This window comes from Siniperca chuatsi, linkage group LG3 (genome assembly GCF_020085105.1).
Source record: "Siniperca chuatsi isolate FFG_IHB_CAS linkage group LG3, ASM2008510v1, whole genome shotgun sequence".
Lineage (NCBI taxonomy): Eukaryota > Metazoa > Chordata > Actinopteri > Centrarchiformes > Sinipercidae > Siniperca > Siniperca chuatsi.
Genome location: NC_058044.1, coordinates 34,391,216 through 34,410,994, shown reverse-complemented (window position 1 = coordinate 34,410,994; position 19,779 = coordinate 34,391,216). Strand labels below are relative to the sequence as shown.

Genomic DNA, 19,779 nt, shown 5'->3' with positions numbered 1-19,779 from the left:
AGACAGGAGAGGAGGCAAGGAGAGGAGGTGAGGAGAGGAGACAGGAGAGGAGGAGATGAGACGAGACAGGAGAGGAGAGGAGGAGAGGAGAGGAGGTGAGGAGAGGAGACAGGAGAGGAGGAGAGGAGACGAGACAGGAGAGGAGAGGAGGAGAGGAGAGGAGAGGAGAGGAGGTGAGGAGAGGAGACGGGAGGAGACAGGAGAGGAGGAGAGGAGTTGAGGAGAGGAGACAGTAGAGGAGACAGGAGAGGAGGAGAGGAGACAGGAGAGGAGGCAAGGAGAGGAGGTGAGGAGAGGAGACAGTAGAGGAGACAGGAGAGGAGACAGTAGAGGAGGAGAGGAGACAGGAGAAGAGTGAGAAGAGGAGACAAGAGAGGAGGAGAGGAGAGGAGACAGGAGAGGAGACAGGAGAGGAGACAGGAGAGGAGGAGAGGAGACAGGAGAGGAGAGGAGAGGAGGAGAGGAGGTGAGGAGACAGGAGAGGAGGAGAGGAGACAGGAGAGGAGAGGAGAGGAGGAGAGGAGGTGAGGAGACAGGAGAGGAGGAGAGGAGACAAGACAGGAGAGGAGGAGACGAGACGAGACAGGAGAGGAGAGGAGGAGAGGAGAGGAGAGGAGGTGAGGAGAGGAGACGGGAGGAGACAGGAGAGGAGGAGAGGAGAGGAGGAGAGGAGTTGAGGAGAGGAGACAGGAGAGGAGGCAAGGAGAGGAGGTGAGGAGAGGAGACAGTAGAGGAGACAGGAGAGGAGACAGTAGAGGAGGAGAGGAGACAGGAGAGGAGTGAGAAGAGGAGACAAGAGAGGAGGAGAGGAGAGGAGACAGGAGAGGAGACAGGAGAGGAGGAGAGGAGACAGGAGAGGAGAGCAGAGGAGGAGAGGAGGTGAGGAGACAGGAGAGGAGAGGAGACAAGACAGGAGAGGAGGAGAGGAGAGAAGACAGGAGAGGAGGCGAGGAGAGGAGATAGAAGAGGAGACAGGAGAGGAGGTGAGGAGAGGAGACAGAAGAGGAGGAGAGGAGGAGAGGAGACAGGAGAGGAGCAGAGGAGGGGAGACAAGAGAGGAGGTGACAAGAGGAGGAGAGGAGAGGAGACAGGAGAGGAGACGGGAGAGGAGACAGGCGAGGAGGAGAGGAGAGGAGACAGGAGAGGAGGAGGTGAGGAGAGGAGACAGGAGAGGAGGAGAGGAGGTGAGGAGAGGAGACAAGAGAGGAGGAGAGGAGGGGAGACAAGAGAGGAGGAGAGGAGGGGAGACAAGAGAGGAGGACAGGAGAGGAGACAGGAGAGGAGGTGCAAACAGAAATGAGAAAGGCCTTGTATATGTTTTTTTTTGTGCGCGTTCACACTTCAGTCAATTCAGGGGGGTGGGCCGAGAAGCAGGGCAGCCAATCCAAACCCTCCATTTTCCATCATGTGATTTTGGAACCCGGAATAACAACAACAGCTCCGACTGTTGATTTCAGTCTGTCTGGAAACTTGCGGAAAAGCGAAGGATACGTTTTGTATAAATCAGCAATGAAGTCGGCGCTGCTTCACGTGTTGGCGCCTTTTCTACTCTGTGCCGCCTTGGCGAACACCAGCCTGTTCGCCGATGTCGACGTGGACTTGTCTTATGAGCATTATGCAGAGAAACGGGTTGATTATCTGCCCGGTTTCCTGGCGATGCCCTGTAACTGTCTGGTTAACGTGGCTTATATCTACATGGGACTGTACTGGCTGCTGTGGCACAGAGGCGTCAAAGAAACAGAACAGAGCCGGTACATGAGAGAAGTGTTCGCCTTCATGGCTGTCTTTTACGGACATGTGCAGTGGACGCGCTTGGCGGTGCTACGGCGCGCTCCCGCCGTGCTCGACCAGTGGTTCACCTTGCCGATCTTCGCGTGGGTTCCTGTGTGGATCCGCTTCATAGAGCGCGGACCGGCGAAGTGGCGCGCGTCGCACGCGGCAGCGCTCGAGCTGTTCTCTATCCTCAGCTACGGCCTGGCGCTGGCGCACGAGCGGGGGTTCGAAGTGGCGCTGGGCTGTCACGTCGCCCTTGCGGTGTACATGGGAGTTCGCGTGCAGCTGCGGCTCGGGGACGGTCGCACGCGGGGATATCTGCTGCTGGCGGTGCTGTCATGTGCGGGGTTCGTGGTGCTAAAGCTGCTGGATCACCGGCTCGCTCGGCACCGGCTCTTCCAGCGGCTCACCGGACACTTCTGGTCCAAAGTGTGCGATGTGCTCCAGTTCCACTTCAGCTTCTGTTTCCTGACCACGCTGCCACAGAGGGCGCAGCGGGAGTGAGAACCGAGCGGGGGAGATGAGCGTGTAGAAGAGGAAAAGTCGAATTCATCTCAGACGACAATGATTTAGTAGCAGTTCAGTGGGCTATTAAACATTCTCCACATGGCTCTGAGTCTGTCATGATACGCCTTTGTCCAAATATTCACATAAAACGGCTCAGAGCTACACAGAGCGATCAAAGCAGCAGCTAGGCTTCACACTTCCACAGTGCAGCCCCAAGTCATGATGCCCCCCCCCCGGCTCTGCCACAGTCCAGACTGTAATCAAAGTTGCTATATGCAGACTAAATGTTAGATATGACTCATAATGCAAATAGCCTAGTGTGTAAACAGGTTTCACACGTATTTCTGAAAACTCTTTCTAGCTGCAGAGTCTGACACCAGCTGGGAAGCCCCCACACACTGAAGGCCTTTAAATCCAAATCCTGGATCTTCGGACATTTCACGTGTGATAAACGATGACGAAGACATGCTTCAAACTCATATCTCACATATGGGATGTAAAAGATCACATGTGAAATCAGATTTCACATATAACGTTTAATGTGCATTGCTGTTTCACATGTGATTAATTCACAAATAAGCACGTGTGGTTTTTGGACATTTCAGGTGTGAAAACATTGTAAAGGTAAATATGGCAAGTTTTAGGCAACAAACATAAATAATATTTTTTAACCACTTGCTTTTTTGGTGGATTTGGAGCAGGATTTAGACCTTCATGCTGGGGAATAACATTAAACACCTGACTGAATAATTCAAATTAAAAATCCAAATAATTAAAAATGCAGGGGAGGGAACCGCTGAGGGGGTGTGAACTCATGGCTGCAGTTTTTCTAAGATCCTGTCTGGGGCCCTCCTTAGGAACTGAGCATTTGGTGGCTTACTGTATAACTACCAACGTTCCAAATCTTAATCTTTTTATTGCATTCAAATATATGCCAAGGGACAAAACACTGACATACTACATGTACATACTGTTAGACAATGTTAGACAACACTCATCTTTCACATGAAACAACAGTTTACAACACCATGTACAATCCACACACTGACCGTCCTGTCAGTTCCCTAATGACTTGCTGTTAAACAGGTAACACCTTGTCAATCTTCTCTCAGAAATTCAGATTCAGTACCTGCCAAGTTCTGGTAGTACATTACATTAGACAGCCTTCTGGAAGACAGTGACTTTGGCATGAACAGCAGAGAATAAAATGTAATCTCCACTGTAAGTGGCCTACTTAACGCCATTGCTTCTGGGTTTACTGCAATAAGTTACCCTTGGGCTACATAGTGAGATATAAATAACTGTAAACTATGAGCTCCAGGTGATGACATCATCAGGAAAAGAGTATTGTCAACATTGTGTGTTCGCATTATAAATTACTGGTACACCAATTTCATTCTAATTTCATTAAAAGCTGGAAACAAAAACAGTTTGGGTGTGTCACTATTACCTACTACAAAGTATGTTCTTGTTTCAAAAACATTTCAGGCTGAAAGGTATAGAAAACCTGTAGTGTCTGAACTGATAAAATTATAATTGAAACATTTCAGGTGGAAAATTGGATGACTGCAACAAAAATAAAATGTAGCAATTAGAATATATATTTCTTTACATGTTAAAAAGAAAGAAAAAAGACTTGATATTATATATCTTACGGAGAACAAAGAAGTGGGCCTTTCATTTCTCTGAAATCCCAAAAAACAAATTCACATGCTTACAGGTCATGTTTAGTGATAGCAGTGAGGACAGGCTCTGACGATGGTTTCCTATTGGTCCACAGCAGGGCCAGGCCCGCCTCCCGGAAGTCCTGATGGGAGCAGTAGATTAGAGGATTCAGACCACAGTCCAGGTATGACATCACTGATGACAGTGTCCTTAACCAATAAGGTGCCGGTGACAGGTCCATCCTGCCCAGTAGGATCAGCTGATTGGTCAATGGAGAGAAAGAAACAAAGTCAGTCTCTGAGTGGGCAAATATGGGTTCACTCTGCAGCTTTTACATCTGTGTACACGCAGATACAGTAGCTCATGTCTAGTGAATGAGTGCATGTGTCACCTCAGACACAACAAAGGGAGTGTAGCAGAGCATGTAGGAGGCCACCAGCAGAGGAGTGACTGCAGACAGATCTGCTTCATCATCATCACTGAGACAAAGAGGAAACAAGATGGAGAGGATGAAGTAACACTGGCTTTGTTTACTTGTACAGAGCTATTTCAATACATATTAGAAATAAGTTATGATTGCTCGGTTAAGAAGGGAGAAGGACTGTGTTAGGTGGTTTAGACATGGTATCAGGGAGTAGAGATCTTTTGGTAAACCCACCCCCCCAGGATCAACGCAAACATCATGTTGTAATGGACGGTAATGCATTCACTGGTGATATGTTCACTGACTGTTGTACGTACTGAAGGGCATTTGAACAGTGATGCCTTCACTGACCATTGTACGTACTGAAGTGAATTGGAACAGTTACGTGTTCACCGACTGTTGTATGTAATGAAGTACATTTGAATGGTGAAATACGTTCATTGTGTGTTGTACAGTACATACTGAAGTGCATTTGAACGGTGATGCACTGATAATTGTACTGATGCATCCATCCACCTGGGTTAATTTTTTTTACTTTTAATGGAGCTAGACTAGAAGTTTCCCTCTGCCTCCAGTTTTTGTGCTAAGCTACGTTAAACATGTCCTGGACTTATCTTTGTGCTGGACACATAGACATGAAATTGATATCGATCTTCTCTTTTGAACCTGTATAAGATGGCAAACTATACAATTTCCCAAAATGTTGGAATGTACCTTTAAAGTTCATGATTATTGAATTTAAAAATACCAATTGCAGTGACGTTTTCAAATGGCTTTTAAAATTTTAGGTTTTACTCCCACCTGATTTTATCTTCTCATATACTGTACCATACAGCATAGATAACACAGTTCAATACAAAATCAATAGCAACTAAAGGATCACTGGACTAAAGTTAATTTTAGGTCCCCTGGCATAAACAACATCAATTACTGTATTTTTAATTGACTGAAACATCATCTGACCAGTTTCCAGCTTGTGTTGTGTCACTTGACATGATCTTTTTTGAAGTGTTTTACCTGTTGCAGCTCGATCGGCAGCCGGTGGCACTCAGTAGAGAGCAGAAGAAGATGACCAGGAAGGGAGGGAAGATACAGACAGTTAAAGCACAGAGTATGTAGACCAACATGTCTGAGTAGCTGCTTTCCCAGAAGACAGCACACAGCATCTCTGCAGGGTCATACCTGGAGTAGAAAGTAAGTAAGTAACTTTATTTCAATTGCACCTTTCAATAGCAAAGTGCTTCACAAAAGAAATAATGCAACTGACATAAATACAGACATAACAGACTTAGGAAGATTAAAACACAACAGGAGAGGAAAGAGAACAGAGACCTTCCATTACCTTAGAGACAAGACAGGGAGGAGCAAAAATAAGAACTTCTGTTTTGTCAGCATTGAGCTGTAGGAAATTATCTGCCATCCAGTTTTTTTATAGCGTCTAGGCAGGTATTTAAAACTGACAATTTAGCTATATTTTGAGGCTTAAATGAGATGTATAGTTGAATATAATCTGCTTAGCAGTAAAAGGCGATACCAGTAAAGTGTCTTATTATGCCCAATTATATCTATCGATCAAGCCAGATGAAACTAATCAGTTAGCTAAACTTCAGGCATGCCTTAAAGACATAAAGAACTGGATGACCTGCAATTTTCTGATGTTAAACTCTGAAAGTTATTGTACTTTGTCCCAAACACCTCCGAGACACATTATCTAAAGATATAGTTGCTCTAGATGGCATTGCCCTGGTCTCCAGCACCACCGTAAGGAACCACAGAGTTATCTTTGATCAGGATTTATCCTTTAACTCCCACATGAAACAAACTTCAAGACTGCCTTCTTTCACCTACACAACATTGCAAAAATCAGGCACATCTGGTCTAAAAATGATGCCGAAAAATGAGTGCATGCATTTGTTACTTCTAGGCTGGACTACTGCAATTCCTTATTATCCGGCTGCCCGAATAAGTCCCTTAAGACTCTCCAGTTGATCCAGAATGCTGCGGCACGTGTACTGACAAGAACTAGGAAAAGATATCATATTTCTCCAATATTAGCTACTCTGCACTGGCTCCCTGTAAAATCCAGAACAGAATTTAAAATCCTTCTCCTCACCTACAAAGCTCTTAATGGTCAGGCACCATCGTATCTTAAAGAGCTCATAATACCTTATTATCCGACTAGAACACTGTGCTCCCAGGATGCAGGGTTACTTGTGGTTCCTAGAGTCTCCAAAAGTAGATTGGGAGCCAGAGCCTTTAGTTATCAAGCTCCTCTCCTGTGGAATCAGATCCCAGTTTGGGTTCGGGAGGCAGACACCATCTCCACATTTAAGAGTAGGCTTAAGACTTTGCTCTGTGATAAAGCTTATAGTTAGGGCTGGCTTTGGTGAGTCCTGAACCATCCCTTAGTTATGCTGCTGTAGGCCTAGACTGCCGGGAGACTTCCCATGATCCCACGATGATCCTTCTCTCCCTTTCCATCTGTATGCATTTTTATCCCATTACTGCATTTTACTAACTTGACATCTTCTCTCTCCTGTAGTTCTGTGCTTTCTCGTTTCTCTCTTCTCCCCTTCTGTTGCTTTCAGCAGGTATTTCTGCCTCCGGAGCTGCAGAGACTGGATCTGTGGTTGTGGGCCACCTGCTGCCCCCGTGTTCCTGCTCGACAACTGCTACTACAATTGTTATTATTAGTCTTATTATCATTATTTTTCCTATCACTATCATTCCTATTATTATTATTTTATTAATATTAATATTACCACCAACATTACATTATTATTTTCAAAATTCTATGTGGAATTTGCATTGTGCTTCCCTCTTCCCTCAAATATTTAAAATTAGAATAAAATAAAACTAAAAACAATATATACAGTTATATACCTATTATACAAAAGGTAGTGTCAGGGTCCTGCTATGCCTCTCTCCCCTTCCCTGTGTTTCTTGTCGGTCCCCTGTCTCTCTGTGTGTATCTCTCTTCTGTATCTCTTGGTAGACGGCAGCAGGGTGAACAGGCTGTGGCTGGGGGGGTACTGTCCTTTAGTATGCTCTGGCCTCTGTGCAGGCACCTCACAGATATCACCGATGCTCAGTAGGTTGGTACCAATGACCTTCTGAGCGGTTTTAATCACCAGCTGCAGAGCCCTCCGGTCCTGGGCCATGCACATCCCCTACCAGTTTGTGATGTTTCCAGTCAGGATGCTTTCTATTGCTCCTCTGTAAAAGTTAACAAGAACTTGGCACGGGAACTTTCTTAAGTTAAGAAATACAGCTGTTTCTGAGCTTTCTTTACTAGCGTGGAGATGTGAGAGGACCATGACAGGTTCTCCGTGAAGCCGATTCCCAGGCACTTAAAACTGTTCACCTGCTCCACCTCAGCTCCACTGATGTAGACAGGGGTGTGTGTCTTTGTCTCCTTTTTCCTAAAATCAACTATCAGCTCCTTGGTTTTGCTGACGTTGAGCAGTAGGTTGTTCTCTGTGCACCACTCTGCAAGTTGTTGATTTCCTCCTGATATGAAGTCTCATCGTTGTTTGTAATCCAGCCGATGATGGTAGCGTCATTTGCAAACTTCACAAGAGAGTCATGGGTGTACATCGTGAACATGAGGGTGCTGAGCACACAGCCCTGGGGGGCTCCGGTGTTGAGCACTAGAGTGGAGGAGGTGTGACCGCCAATCCGAACTGACTGGGGTCTGTTTGAATGCTGAGCTGAAATCAATAAACAGCATACTGATGTAGGTGTTGTTATTTTCAAGATGTGTGATCGCTGAGTGGAGGGTAGTGGAGATGGCATCCTCTGTGAATCTGTTGGTTCTGAATTCAAACTGGTGAGGGTCCAGGCAGACTGGGATGTTGTCTTTGATATGCAGGAGAAAAAGCACTTCATCAGAATGGGGGTGAGAGCCACAGACGTTTAGAGCAATAGACGTTTAGACTAGACACTGCAGACTTTTTATTCACTTTCAGCAGGATTCTTCTCACATCCGCTGTGGATACTGGACAGTGGCCGGACCTCTGAAGGCGGAGTAGTCTTGACAGCTGACTCTGTGTTGAGGAGATCATAACGAGCACAAAATGTATTTAGCTCATCTGGTAATGTGGCCTCACACATGATGGGGGCGCTCCTGCTTTTGTAGCCTGTGATGGTCTGGATCGCCTGCCACATATTTGGTGTTGTTGGTCTCTCTCCAGTCTGTCCTGATGTCTCAGCTTTGCCTCCTTGATGCTAGTTTTCAGTCTTGCTCTGGCGGTGCTGTAAGCTTTCTTGTCACCTGAACAAAAGGCAGCTTTTTGGCTCTGAGTAGAGCTCTCACCTCTCCATTCATTCAGGCTTTCTGGTTGAGGAATGATTTCAGTGTCTTTGTGATCACTACATCATCAACACATTTGCTGATGTATGATGTCACTAATGATGTATATTCCTCAGGTTGATGTGGTTCTCCTGGGACAGAACAGTCCTGTAGAGCTTCTGTAGCTTCATCTGTCCACACTTTAACTGTTTTTACTGATGGTTTGACCCTTTTACTCAGCTGGGAGTAAGCAGGCAGGAGAAGCAGAGAAGTGTGGTCTGATTGACCAAAGTGGGGGCGGGGGAGGGCTTTGTAGCTGCGAGAAATGTTTGTACAAACATGGTCCAGGGTATTACTTCCCCTGGTGGGGGTGGACATGCTGATGGAATTTAGGTAAAATAGTTCTGAGGTCTGTTTGATTAAAATCACCAACTACAATAAAAACACCATCTGGTTGTTTTGTCATGTGACTGCTGATGACCTCATACAGTTCCTGCAGTGCATTTTTGAATTTGTATCTGGGGTAATGTAAACAACAGCAACAAAAACACTGGTGAATTCACTGGGCAGATAAGTGCTTTGCACTGCAGGGATTGCTGGCCGCTGGCACAAACGGGGGCCGCCGAGGATTGCAGAACACTAACCCATGGATTTGAAGCACTTTGATCCACCATAGACACTCTGATGAATAGGAGAGTTTGGCGATCCATCAGTGACAAACAGGAAAACGAAATGAACAACACACAGGACAGGTAGGACAAAACAGGATAGCGGCAAAGCCAAACACAGGCACCATCATGCCACTGCCAGGAAAGAAGACATGATGAACACTAACTGAAAGCATTAAGTAAACTACATACTTGATCCAGGCATAGAAAACAGGGACACTCCCAAACACCACCCCTGTCACCCAAGAAGCCAAGCACGCTGTCACCATGACAACAAAGAGAGCATTTCCTCTGGATGCCACGCCCATCAGCCGCTGCACACAGAGCACAGCTGTAAAGGAAAAAAAAGAAACCCTCAAACTGACTGCATCAAAGGAATTATGGGACAGTTGCCTAGTATAATGGTATTATTAATACAGCGCTGTTACCATGGCTACTACTGTAGTACTGACACAGGGATGGTTCTCATGACTAGCTCTGTTCGAGTAAAGCAGGTAGATGCATCAGAAGCTAGAGTTAACATATGTATCAAGAAAGATTGATACTGCTTTCAGTTTTAGCTTGGTTCAACAAGAGTACTGTGTTTTCTGGCCTCTGTGAAGGGCAGCTTGTCCATTTCATATTTTGTATTGTTCCCATGTTCCCATTGTTCCATGCTTGCTCATGGTGGGATTTGTTGGGTCTCTGTAATTAATTAATTATAAAGAGTTCGGTCTAGACCTCTATAGGAAAAGCGCAATGAGATAACTTCTGTTATGTACTGGCACTATATAAATCAAATTGAATTGAATTGAATTCCCTTTATATCTCTAATATATAAGTAAAATATAGAATATCACCAGTTTAAAGTACTGGAGTTTAAAACTTATGTTAAAATGACTCATATTTTAAACCTAATCACCTAAGATAGTAATCACTCCAAAAACACATTGCTTCCAGTCTTCCATTACTCTTGCATTTCCTGGCTTTTTTTTATATGTGCGAAAAGATTAGATATTTTCACCTTTTTGTCACAAGACAAGGACTCACACCACTCTTCAGGTCTCATCATTTTACACAGTTTGGACTCCTTTGGTGTTTTTTAGGTGCACGTCTCCCCCAGTGACCCGTCTCTGTGTGGGTGTCTCTTAAATCAGTAGTTCTTAATCAGTTTTGTCCGATGTACCCCCCACGCCACGTACCTCTCCATAGTACCCTATTTGACAAATGGGTCAATGTCTGCTAGTAATTTAAGGTGAGAAAACAACTTTAAATTTTAAATAAACTAATTTATAATAACCCTTATAATAACACAAGTTACAATGTTCACTAACTGCAGCATAGCCTAAGTGCAATGTACACAAATGCTATATTCCAGATTCAAAATGGTGACTAATGATCCTAGATTTGTTAACTAGAGATTAAAAATAAGTCATGAAACAAAGGATTAAACATAAACTTGGATCAATAAATCTTAGATTATCCTTAAACTCAGAATGAATATAAGCCTTAATGTAGGACTGTTACTGTGGCTTCCACTGTATGGAGAACAAGATGAAGAGGTCTCTATGAGTGTTTATAGAGCTGTGTGGTACCTATGCTCCCTATAGAGGAGGTGATGAAGGCAAACTTCAGCAGGCTGACGACTTCACACCACGGTGACCTCTGACCTTCTGTCAGCATGGCCAACAGGGAGCCGGAGATGATGAGGAGGGAGCAGCCTTCACAACACAGAGGTTCGTTATCAGAAATGAAGACTTCCTGCACTGAGATTATATGTCAACACTGTGCTGAATGTGTTACAATACTAGAATCAAATGAAATAATGAGGTGGGTTGAGAGATAGTGGGATACACCAAGAAAGTAAATTACACCATATAATCCTGTAATGCACTAGCACTGATGTCAGTGTAAATTGTACCTAAATCTGACAAGGTGAGACTGATGAAAGGAAGCGAATAACGACAGCAGAACTGACCCCTGCACTGAAAATGAAAGACAGAAGAGGAGAAGTGAACATATGTTGAGATCACACAAACATCATCATCTCCCAAAACATTCAATTAATTTCAACCATGGCCCATTATGGTCTTCTGTACTTACAGACACAACTACCATTAATAACATTTCACACCAATGTAAGGAACAACCATACCACCTTACCATGACTTTGACCAGCAGAACAAGACAGTTTCCCACCACTCCCATGACCATCTCCAGTCCCAGCACAGCCACCAGCATCCACTTTTCTGCCTCTGGCCACGGGCGTTCCATGAACACAGTCCCATTAAACCACTCACTCACTGGAAGACAAAGAATACAGAGCATAGCACAGTTTATTATAAAATAACCACATAGAGTTGGGGGAACTCATGTCCACCAGACTAGACGGTATTGCTGACTGAGGTTCACAGTTTTTCACAATTGCTAAGTCACATTTCTTTATAGGAGTTCACTTTTTCTTCACACAGTCAGCACAACAGTTCACTTCGCATCCAAAATTCACTGATGCAACCAAAACACTTGATACACATCTCAGGATCAACTCTTGTACCAGAACACTGACAACATTTGTCTGCCAACAGTACCACTTTGTTACTCATTATATTGCCCATAAAAATGACTTACAACAGGTAGCATTAAAATTAGTGTCACTATTGTCCTTGTAAAAATATCTTTTAGTTTTTTCATATAGCATAAACCATGAATCCATTACAACAAAAATAAGGTCAGTTCTTTATTGCACTGGATTGTGCTACCTCACTATATGTCACAGAGATGAATAAGAAATGTTGCAATAGGCTTTATTTATTTTTTTGCATAGAGTAATTCCAAGTGCAGAAAATAAAATGAAATAATTCCAGTAATGCAACACAAAACTATACAGACATCCAGCATTCATTGTGTCCAAGAGGGACATCTGATCACGTGGCTAGTGGTCATGAACTTTCCACCTCCATGAGAAAAGATTTCCTCTGTGGGGCTGAGGAGAGTAAGGTGGAGGGAAAGGTGACACCATCCTGGGATGGGCTGTAAACCACTCTGTGACTGGAAGAGATGGTGAAAATCCTTCTAGGTATTCGATTTTCAATTTTGGGATTTGGATATTCACACACACACCTACACCTCTGTCTCTTACTGCACACCACTGCCTACACACACCAGCTTGCCCCGCCCCGCCTCTGTTTCTCTCTTGCTGTATCATACAGGGACAGACACAAACAGGCTGTATGTCTGCTCTGTTGACTTTCTTTGTCAGCAGTATGTTTTATGAAGTCGGCCCAAAAACACAACTCGCGTTTTGGATTTTTTCACCCGCGATTCCGTTTTCACAGTAACAGGTGAGCCGCGTGTGGAGGAGGCTTGTTGATAATGAAGTAGCCTATCGAAACGATCGAAACCAACGTGGTACCGAATGACATCTGCACCAACCAGGTGTGCTCACTGTTGCTTTACCTGGTCCATGCTTGTAAAATATCCACCTTGTCCACGTAATACCAGAATACGTCTCTCTCTGTGTTTCTCTGCAGAGCATGTGTGATTGTAGTATACCTGTATGGGCAGTGGTGGAATAGTTAACCAAGTACTAATTAACTAACTAAGTAAGTACATTCACTCAGGGACTGTACTTAAGTACAATTTAAAGGTACTTGCACTTTACTTGAGTATTTCCATTTTATGATACTGAGTACTTTTTACTCCACTACACTTATTTGTCAACATTAGTTACTAGTTACTTTATAGATTCAGATTATTATTACAAAATATAAATCAACTAATAAATTATAATATATTATTATGGATTAAGGTACCCAGCAGTATATAAAGTAGCCTACTTAAATTTAGCCCTATCTTTACCACCTGCAACATTAGTGATGCTTACACATTAAGGCATCACTAATTATAATCCAGTGATATAAATTATTCTGAAATGGGCCATTCTGCATAATGAGTACTTTTACTTTCAGTACTGTAAGTATATTTAGATGCTAATAAGACGGATGGCGTCGGTCTCTCGAGCGGATAAAAAAATTAAAATAAAAAGTCATGCTCCGCATCTCTCTGTGTCTGGCAGAAAAACTAATTCCAAAGATTTGTGATAGTATGTAAACATGCAAAATGGAGTGTAAATACACAGAGGTTTGAGTGAGAAAACAGTTCATGAAATTAGAAAAATTTGATCACTGAATGCATTTTGTGTAAAAGCAATAAAAAGTGATCCAGTTAGTCCACATTGACTGCTGCTGTGCTGACTGTGTGACGAGTTTTGAAAAAGTGAACTATAGAGAAATGTGACTTAGCAACTGTAAACAACTGTAATTATTTATGTAGCATAAACCATGATTCCATTCCATCAAAATAAGGTCCCTTCTTTATTGCATATATGTATATGTATATGTATATATGTACATACAAGCCAAAAAGAAAGCCAGACATGCTACAAGGAGGAACTTGAAGCTAGCATGGACGAGCCAACGGTAACTGAAAATATGCTAACTCAAGATGAGACTAACCATGACCAAGGTCTAATTTGTCAGCCAAGTGCTGAGAAATGACTTTTCCACACAGGTATGCAAAGTGGTTTCATCTAATAACCCTGATGTGGATCACCCGCTCAGGGATTCTTTGAGCAATTTTTCTGCTGTTACTCTGCCTGAACTCGCAGACATCATGTCTCTTATGAGAGTATCTTCCAGCCCTCTGGACAAAATCCCAACTAGGTTTTTATTGGAAGTTATGGATTGTATTGCGCCCCTTTTACAAATTATTTTTAACAGCTCGCTGTCTACTGGCTGCGTCCCAGATTACTTTAAAACAGCTTGTGTCCAGCCAGTCCTAAAAAAACCTGGGCTTGATCCCACACTCCTGGATAACTATCGCCCAATCTCCAAATTGCCTTTTATTTCGAAGATTCTCGAAAAACTTGTATCCAAGCAGCTTCTTGCTGCTGTGGAAAACAATAATACCTTTGAAAAGTTCCAATCTGGCTTTTGTCAGCACCACAGCACTGAGACAGCCCTTCTCAAAGTCACTAATGACCTTTAAATGAATGCAGACGCAGGCATGTGCTCAATTCTTGTGCTGCTGGACTTAAGTGCTGCCTTTGACACAACTGATCATGGCATTCTTTCAGATAGACTGAGGCACTTGGTGGGCATATCTGGCACTGCACTAGACTTTTTCTCATCTTATCTTTCCAATAGGAAATTCTGTGTCAGCATTAATAACTTCATGTCATTCTTTTCCCATATCAAGTACGGTGTGCCTCAAGGTTCAATTCTGGGACCAATACTGTTCTCCTTATACATGCTTCCTTTGGGTGATGTAATCCGCAGACATGGTATTTCTTTTCATTGTTATGCGGATGACACACAGTTGTACCTCCCTGTCAAGCCCACTGACCTTAGCATGCTGAGTTCTCTGCAGGACTGCCTGTCTGACATAAAAAACTGGATGTCGATAAATTTTCTTCAGCTCAACTCAAATAAAACTGAAATCCTTGTTATTGGGCCCCAACACATCACTAAAAAATACTGCCATCTACTGGTAACCTGTCACAACATATCAAGCCTGCTGCAAGAAATCTGGGTGTCTGTTTGATAGCAATTTATGTTTTGAGCAACATATCACTAAGCTTGTCCAATCATGTTTTTATCACCTCAGAAATATTGCAAAAATATGATCTATTTTAAATCTTAGTGATGCAGAAACTGTTGTACATGCTTTTATCTCCTCACGCCTTGATTATTTTAACTGATGAAAACTAAGGGGGACAGAGCTTTTGCTATCAGGGCCCCGAGGCTCTGGAACAACTTGCCCGAAGAAATTAGATTGTCTGAGTCAGAGTCTTCGTTTAAGTCTCTTCTCAAAACACATTTTTATCTGAAAGCAGTTCCTGATTTTACCTGAACTGGCTGTTTATTTTATTGTTCTCTTGTTGTGAAGCACTTTGTACTTTGTTTTGTTAAGTGCTCTATAAATAAAGTTTTATTATTATTATTATTATTAATAGAGGGATTAAAGAAGCTATTGGGGCTTTTTCCGAAAGACTCAGAGAGGTCCGCATCAGCACGGCGGAGGACTAAATCACATCACTATCAACGGATGCATCCGCAACACGGAGCAATGACCAAAAGCTTACCTTCAATATGGAGGCGATAGATAACCTGAGACTGGTTGGATTGCCTGGGTTGGAGAACGGAGACGCAGTAACATTTTTAGTGGCTACCCGAGGCTACCTCTTAACACGGATGCAGAACCACCAGTTACCATCAAGCAGGCCTATAGAATAGGCAAGCTGGCCCAAAACTGGGACAAGGCCCAGGGGACATTGCCGCAGATTCTCCTTGTGAAATTTCTGATGTACCGAGACAAAGACAGAGTAATGCGAGCAGCGCGTCGTCTTCAGGACAGCCTCGTTATGTCCTTCCCGGACCTATCAGCTGAAGTTCAAAAGCAGCTGAAACTTGTCGACAGGCTGAACCAAGGACTGCGTGATCTGGATTCTCAAGAGATACACAAGTATCCGCTGCTACTAGGGGCCTTTCTGTGTGGCGATTAAGCCCACGATAGTTGCATGATAAAAACTTCTTAAAATTTGTTGAAATAAATGTTGATACTTATTTTCAGTTAAAGTTAACTAAAAACTTCAGCATCAGTTACATGGGAGGCATTTAAAGCCTTTATCTGAGGGCAAATGATCAGGTGACATCAACACATGACATGAGAGAAGAGTTTGGCAAAGCTGTGCCAGATTTATTCAAGATGCCTAACTGCCCTTGAAGGGGTGTGTGTGTGTGTGTGTGTGTGTGCTTGGATCACACCCATCTTCGAACTCAGCCTTCATTTTGACCTCAACTACACATCTGTAAAGTTGCGTAAGTCGGAGGAAGGGACAAGAATAATAAATCCACAAGAAATGAATAATGTTTTTCAGGAGCTAAAGATTCTCCAGTTGAACTATCAGAGCTGTCAGAGGCCATATTTATAAAAAGTTCAAGGACAAACTCCTTGTCCCATTATTAGACATGTTTGAAGAATCGGTTGAAAGGGGTCAGCTGCCACTAAAATGAAAACCAGGGAAACCCTCCACAAAGTGTCCATCCTTCCACCACCATTTCTCTCATCAACTCTGATGTGAAAATAATAGCAAATGTTCTTGCACAGAGATTTGAGAAACACCTGCCATCTATTGAGGCTTTAGATCAAAATGGTTTTATTAAAAGAAGACAAGGCTTCATTATATACGAGTGTTGAACATCATACATGCGAAGAAAGAAGCACCAGATACGGCCGTGGCAGGACTTGATGCTGAAAAAGCCTTTGATAGGATTCAACATAAAGTGCTCGCTCATTTTGGAGTTGGCAGTTACTTACTCAACTGGATCAAAATTTTATATTATGATTCAAGAGCATCCGTAATGACCAAATATATAGTATCTATACAGTTTTCTCTTTACAGAGGCACCATTACTTTTTGTTCTAGCCATTGAGCCTTTAGTTATTGGAATTAGAGACAACAACAGGATAGCAGGTATTAAAATGAATGATTTTGAGAATAAAGTAGGATTGTATGCTGACGATATTTTTTGTGACAGATTTAAAACATTAATAGACCAAGCAAGTCAAGTTGGGTTGATGGATTGTTGCAATGTCTGGCTATGGAGATCTATAGTAAAGGGGAAATACAACACTTTTGAAAAGATTTGGGGGTCATTCATGACATTTCTGGAAGGGGAAGATTTTGCTGAGGCCTTGCAATTAACTGCTGTTTATTTTTATTATCATTTTGACTTTTGAGCGGTTATGTGATTATTAAGTGTCGGATCATTTCTTTTTATCCACCAAGATGTGATTTTAGTACCTGGTCAACAAGTACGACAGCAGAACTTCCATTATATTCAAAGTGCCTTTATGTGTTTTGTTTAGGTGTGCCTTTTTTTGTGCCTTTTATGTTCACTGTGAAGTGTATGTTTTTCTATGGCATGTGGAAAATACAATAAACATATCCGATAATGAATATTGACATACTGAACGGGATATATGAAAAATAAAGACAACAAATGTGTGAATTTACAGCTTATGTACAGGTTGTGTGGATATGGACTGAATTCAATTTTTTTCCTAAGACCTACAGAACATATACAGAGATGATTGAACAATCAGTCCAGAAGACAAAGACAAAGCAACTGATGGATGGTGTGTGTTTTAGTTGGCACTGGTGCAGTATTCTCCTTATTTACCAGCTACTGAATGTAAATTAAAGTGATCAGGTGAGATGGTCTCAGACTGATGACATCAGACCATTATTCTTATCTTCCAGCCCCGATGTTTTCACACAGACGAAGCCAGTTTACTCATGCATGGGCACAGGCAGGGTTAAATCTCAACCTCAGTCTTACAGTATTTGATATTTGATAGAGAAAAGGCTACACTTACTTTTTCTGTGAGCCGCCAGTCCACAGCCTTCAACAGCGGTTACTAGGTGTTTGTAGTGGAGAGCTCAGATATAAGTGTCATCAAAACCATTTTCAATTAAAATTCACATGCTCCATTTAACTCAACTAGAATGGCTCTGACGCACGTTGTGGGTGTGCTTCTACTATTTCTAACTACTACTGCTGCCATTATCCTGTAGGTGATGGTAACATCAACAGTAAGGAAGATAAGCTAATTTTAGGAATCAAATGCAAATATTATTTCAAACAATCTGTCTTTAAGCTGTAGTTTTTATTAGTTATTTCTCTGTGCAGTTGTATTTTAAGAAAGTTATGCCAGAATTGCAACCACTATACTTTTGCTGCTACTATCACTGCTGCTGCAGCTAACCTTCACGGGGCAGGTTTACATCGATGACCTGGTAAGAGATAAAATGTCTCTTAATTAATAAACCCTCTGATACCCAAGTACAGTTAACCCACAAACCCTAATACAACTCTGTACCTTTTTTTCTGACAGAGTGAAGATGAGGGGAAAGGTAGACAGACATACATAGTAAATCTTCTTGTATGAACTGTGTTATATTTAGGTCTATTATATTACTGTATTGTTGCTAAAACCTCCAATCTTATTCTTATTAATAATGGTTGTAATAGTTGTATTACTGATAGTGTGTGTTGCAGAGTTTTTGAGCCCATGGTTCAACCCAGACCCGGGCTGTGGAGGTGTGAGAATTAATAATTTAAATGAAGGTTGCTTGCCTATTATATTAATACCATGTTGAAACTTCTGTACACACATACACACACACAGGGCACGAGGCTTAACAATTCAAAGTGTTGTCCTGCAGACTTGCTGACTGCAGGGAAAAGTTGATTAGCTGTTGCAAACAGGCTTACATTTATACAAAGAAACAGGGAGATCAGAAAGAACATCATGTACTGAGGACAGTATGTATTGTAATGACCATGACAGGAAAAGCATCAGTTGTGGGGAACGAAGCAGAGAGTTTAGCAGGTTACAAACTGAGGGAGTGTAGGATTCCTCCCCAAGGGCGCTGTCCCCCCCCCCCAGAAGGGTGTAATCGTGTGCCAATAGGCTGGACCAGCCTGTGCACCACCGAAGGGAGAGCTAAGCCTAAACCTCAGCTCCTCCCCACCTCTGTAGAAACCTATCAGATAGTTGCACATTCTTATTTAAAACTCTGTGTAATGTTAAGAAGAGCACTCTTTCCTACAATGTTGACTACAGATTAACAGGTTGCTGACTGTGGTTTTCTGAATAGAAAAGATCCTTGTACAAGATATGTTTTGATTCTCCAATGTTTTAATAAATGCCAAATTAAGGAATAGCTTCTCTCCAGACTTTTCTTTTGCAAATAAACGAACATGCTGACAGCAGCCATGATAAGAGCTGGTCGCATTATCTAGATGCTAAGGAACGGTGCTTCACTGCTTCCTTTCTTATCTCCTAGCACAGGAGACACTGGACCATCCTTTACCAAAGGAAAGGAGATAATACTGTCCCACAATTCTTTGCAGCAGCGACGCACCATTGTAGTTTCACCACAGCAGACCCACGTAAAGGTAGAAACAACAGAGCACCATAGACTGTATGAGCACCTATGAAACTAACGCATGGAAATCCTTGCATGATTGGCTCCAAATCCATAAATATAGATTTCTTCTCTTTCAAATCAATCCAGTTAGTAGTACTCTTAAAGAACAAGCATACTAAATTTAGTTAACAATATCATCGTAATAAAATACTACATACATAAATGTTGTTTTGCTAAATCAACGTTGATTGTTTTAAAGAAGTTTATTTTAACCCAAGCCATGATCTTTTCCTAAACCAAACTGCGACTGTCACCTGAAATGTTTCTCAGCAGGTTTTATTTTGAAACTCTTACCAGACGTTGCATATTTGTTATTGCTAACTTGACCGCGGAATGAGAACGTGTTGAAAACGTGACACTGCCGCGGTGGACCGGCGTGTGTATTACATGTTTTGCTGTGATACCGGGTTGCAGC

General features: G+C 42.6%; 2 protein-coding genes and 1 long non-coding RNA gene across 5 annotated transcripts; 2 read left to right on the top strand and 1 right to left on the bottom strand.

The window, feature by feature from the left end:
• The first annotated feature begins 1,509 nt into the window (after positions 1–1,509).
• tmem187 (transmembrane protein 187) lies at positions 1,510–3,707 on the top strand. The gene has a single exon (XM_044185950.1). The coding sequence runs from the start codon at positions 1,510–1,512 to the stop codon at positions 2,275–2,277; it is 768 nt and encodes a 255-aa protein (XP_044041885.1). The 3' UTR covers positions 2,278–3,707.
• si:dkey-9i23.8 (visual pigment-like receptor peropsin) lies at positions 2,797–18,230 on the bottom strand. Of its 2 annotated transcripts, XM_044185965.1 has the most exons (8): positions 17,747–18,230; positions 11,471–11,610; positions 11,229–11,292; positions 10,903–11,028; positions 9,521–9,659; positions 5,387–5,551; positions 4,337–4,424; positions 2,797–4,204 (listed from the first exon to the last, which is right to left on the bottom strand). In XM_044185965.1, coding segments are annotated over exons 1-8 (933 nt in total). In that variant the 5' UTR covers positions 17,748–18,230; the 3' UTR covers positions 2,797–3,994. The 2 variants fall into 2 exon arrangements, with proteins under 2 accessions (XP_044041900.1, XP_044041890.1); XM_044185955.1 differs by lacking the exon at positions 17,747–18,230 and having other exon boundaries at positions 11,471–11,635.
• LOC122871342 lies at positions 7,566–17,729 on the top strand. 2 transcript variants are annotated; one of them, XR_006376849.1, is made up of 3 exons: positions 7,566–9,412; positions 10,918–11,043; positions 15,321–17,729. It is a non-coding gene; the product is annotated as an uncharacterized LOC122871342 (long non-coding RNA). The 2 variants fall into 2 exon arrangements; XR_006376850.1 differs by lacking the exon at positions 15,321–17,729 and adding an exon at positions 11,243–11,474.
• Positions 18,231–19,779: the final 1,549 nt, after the last annotated feature.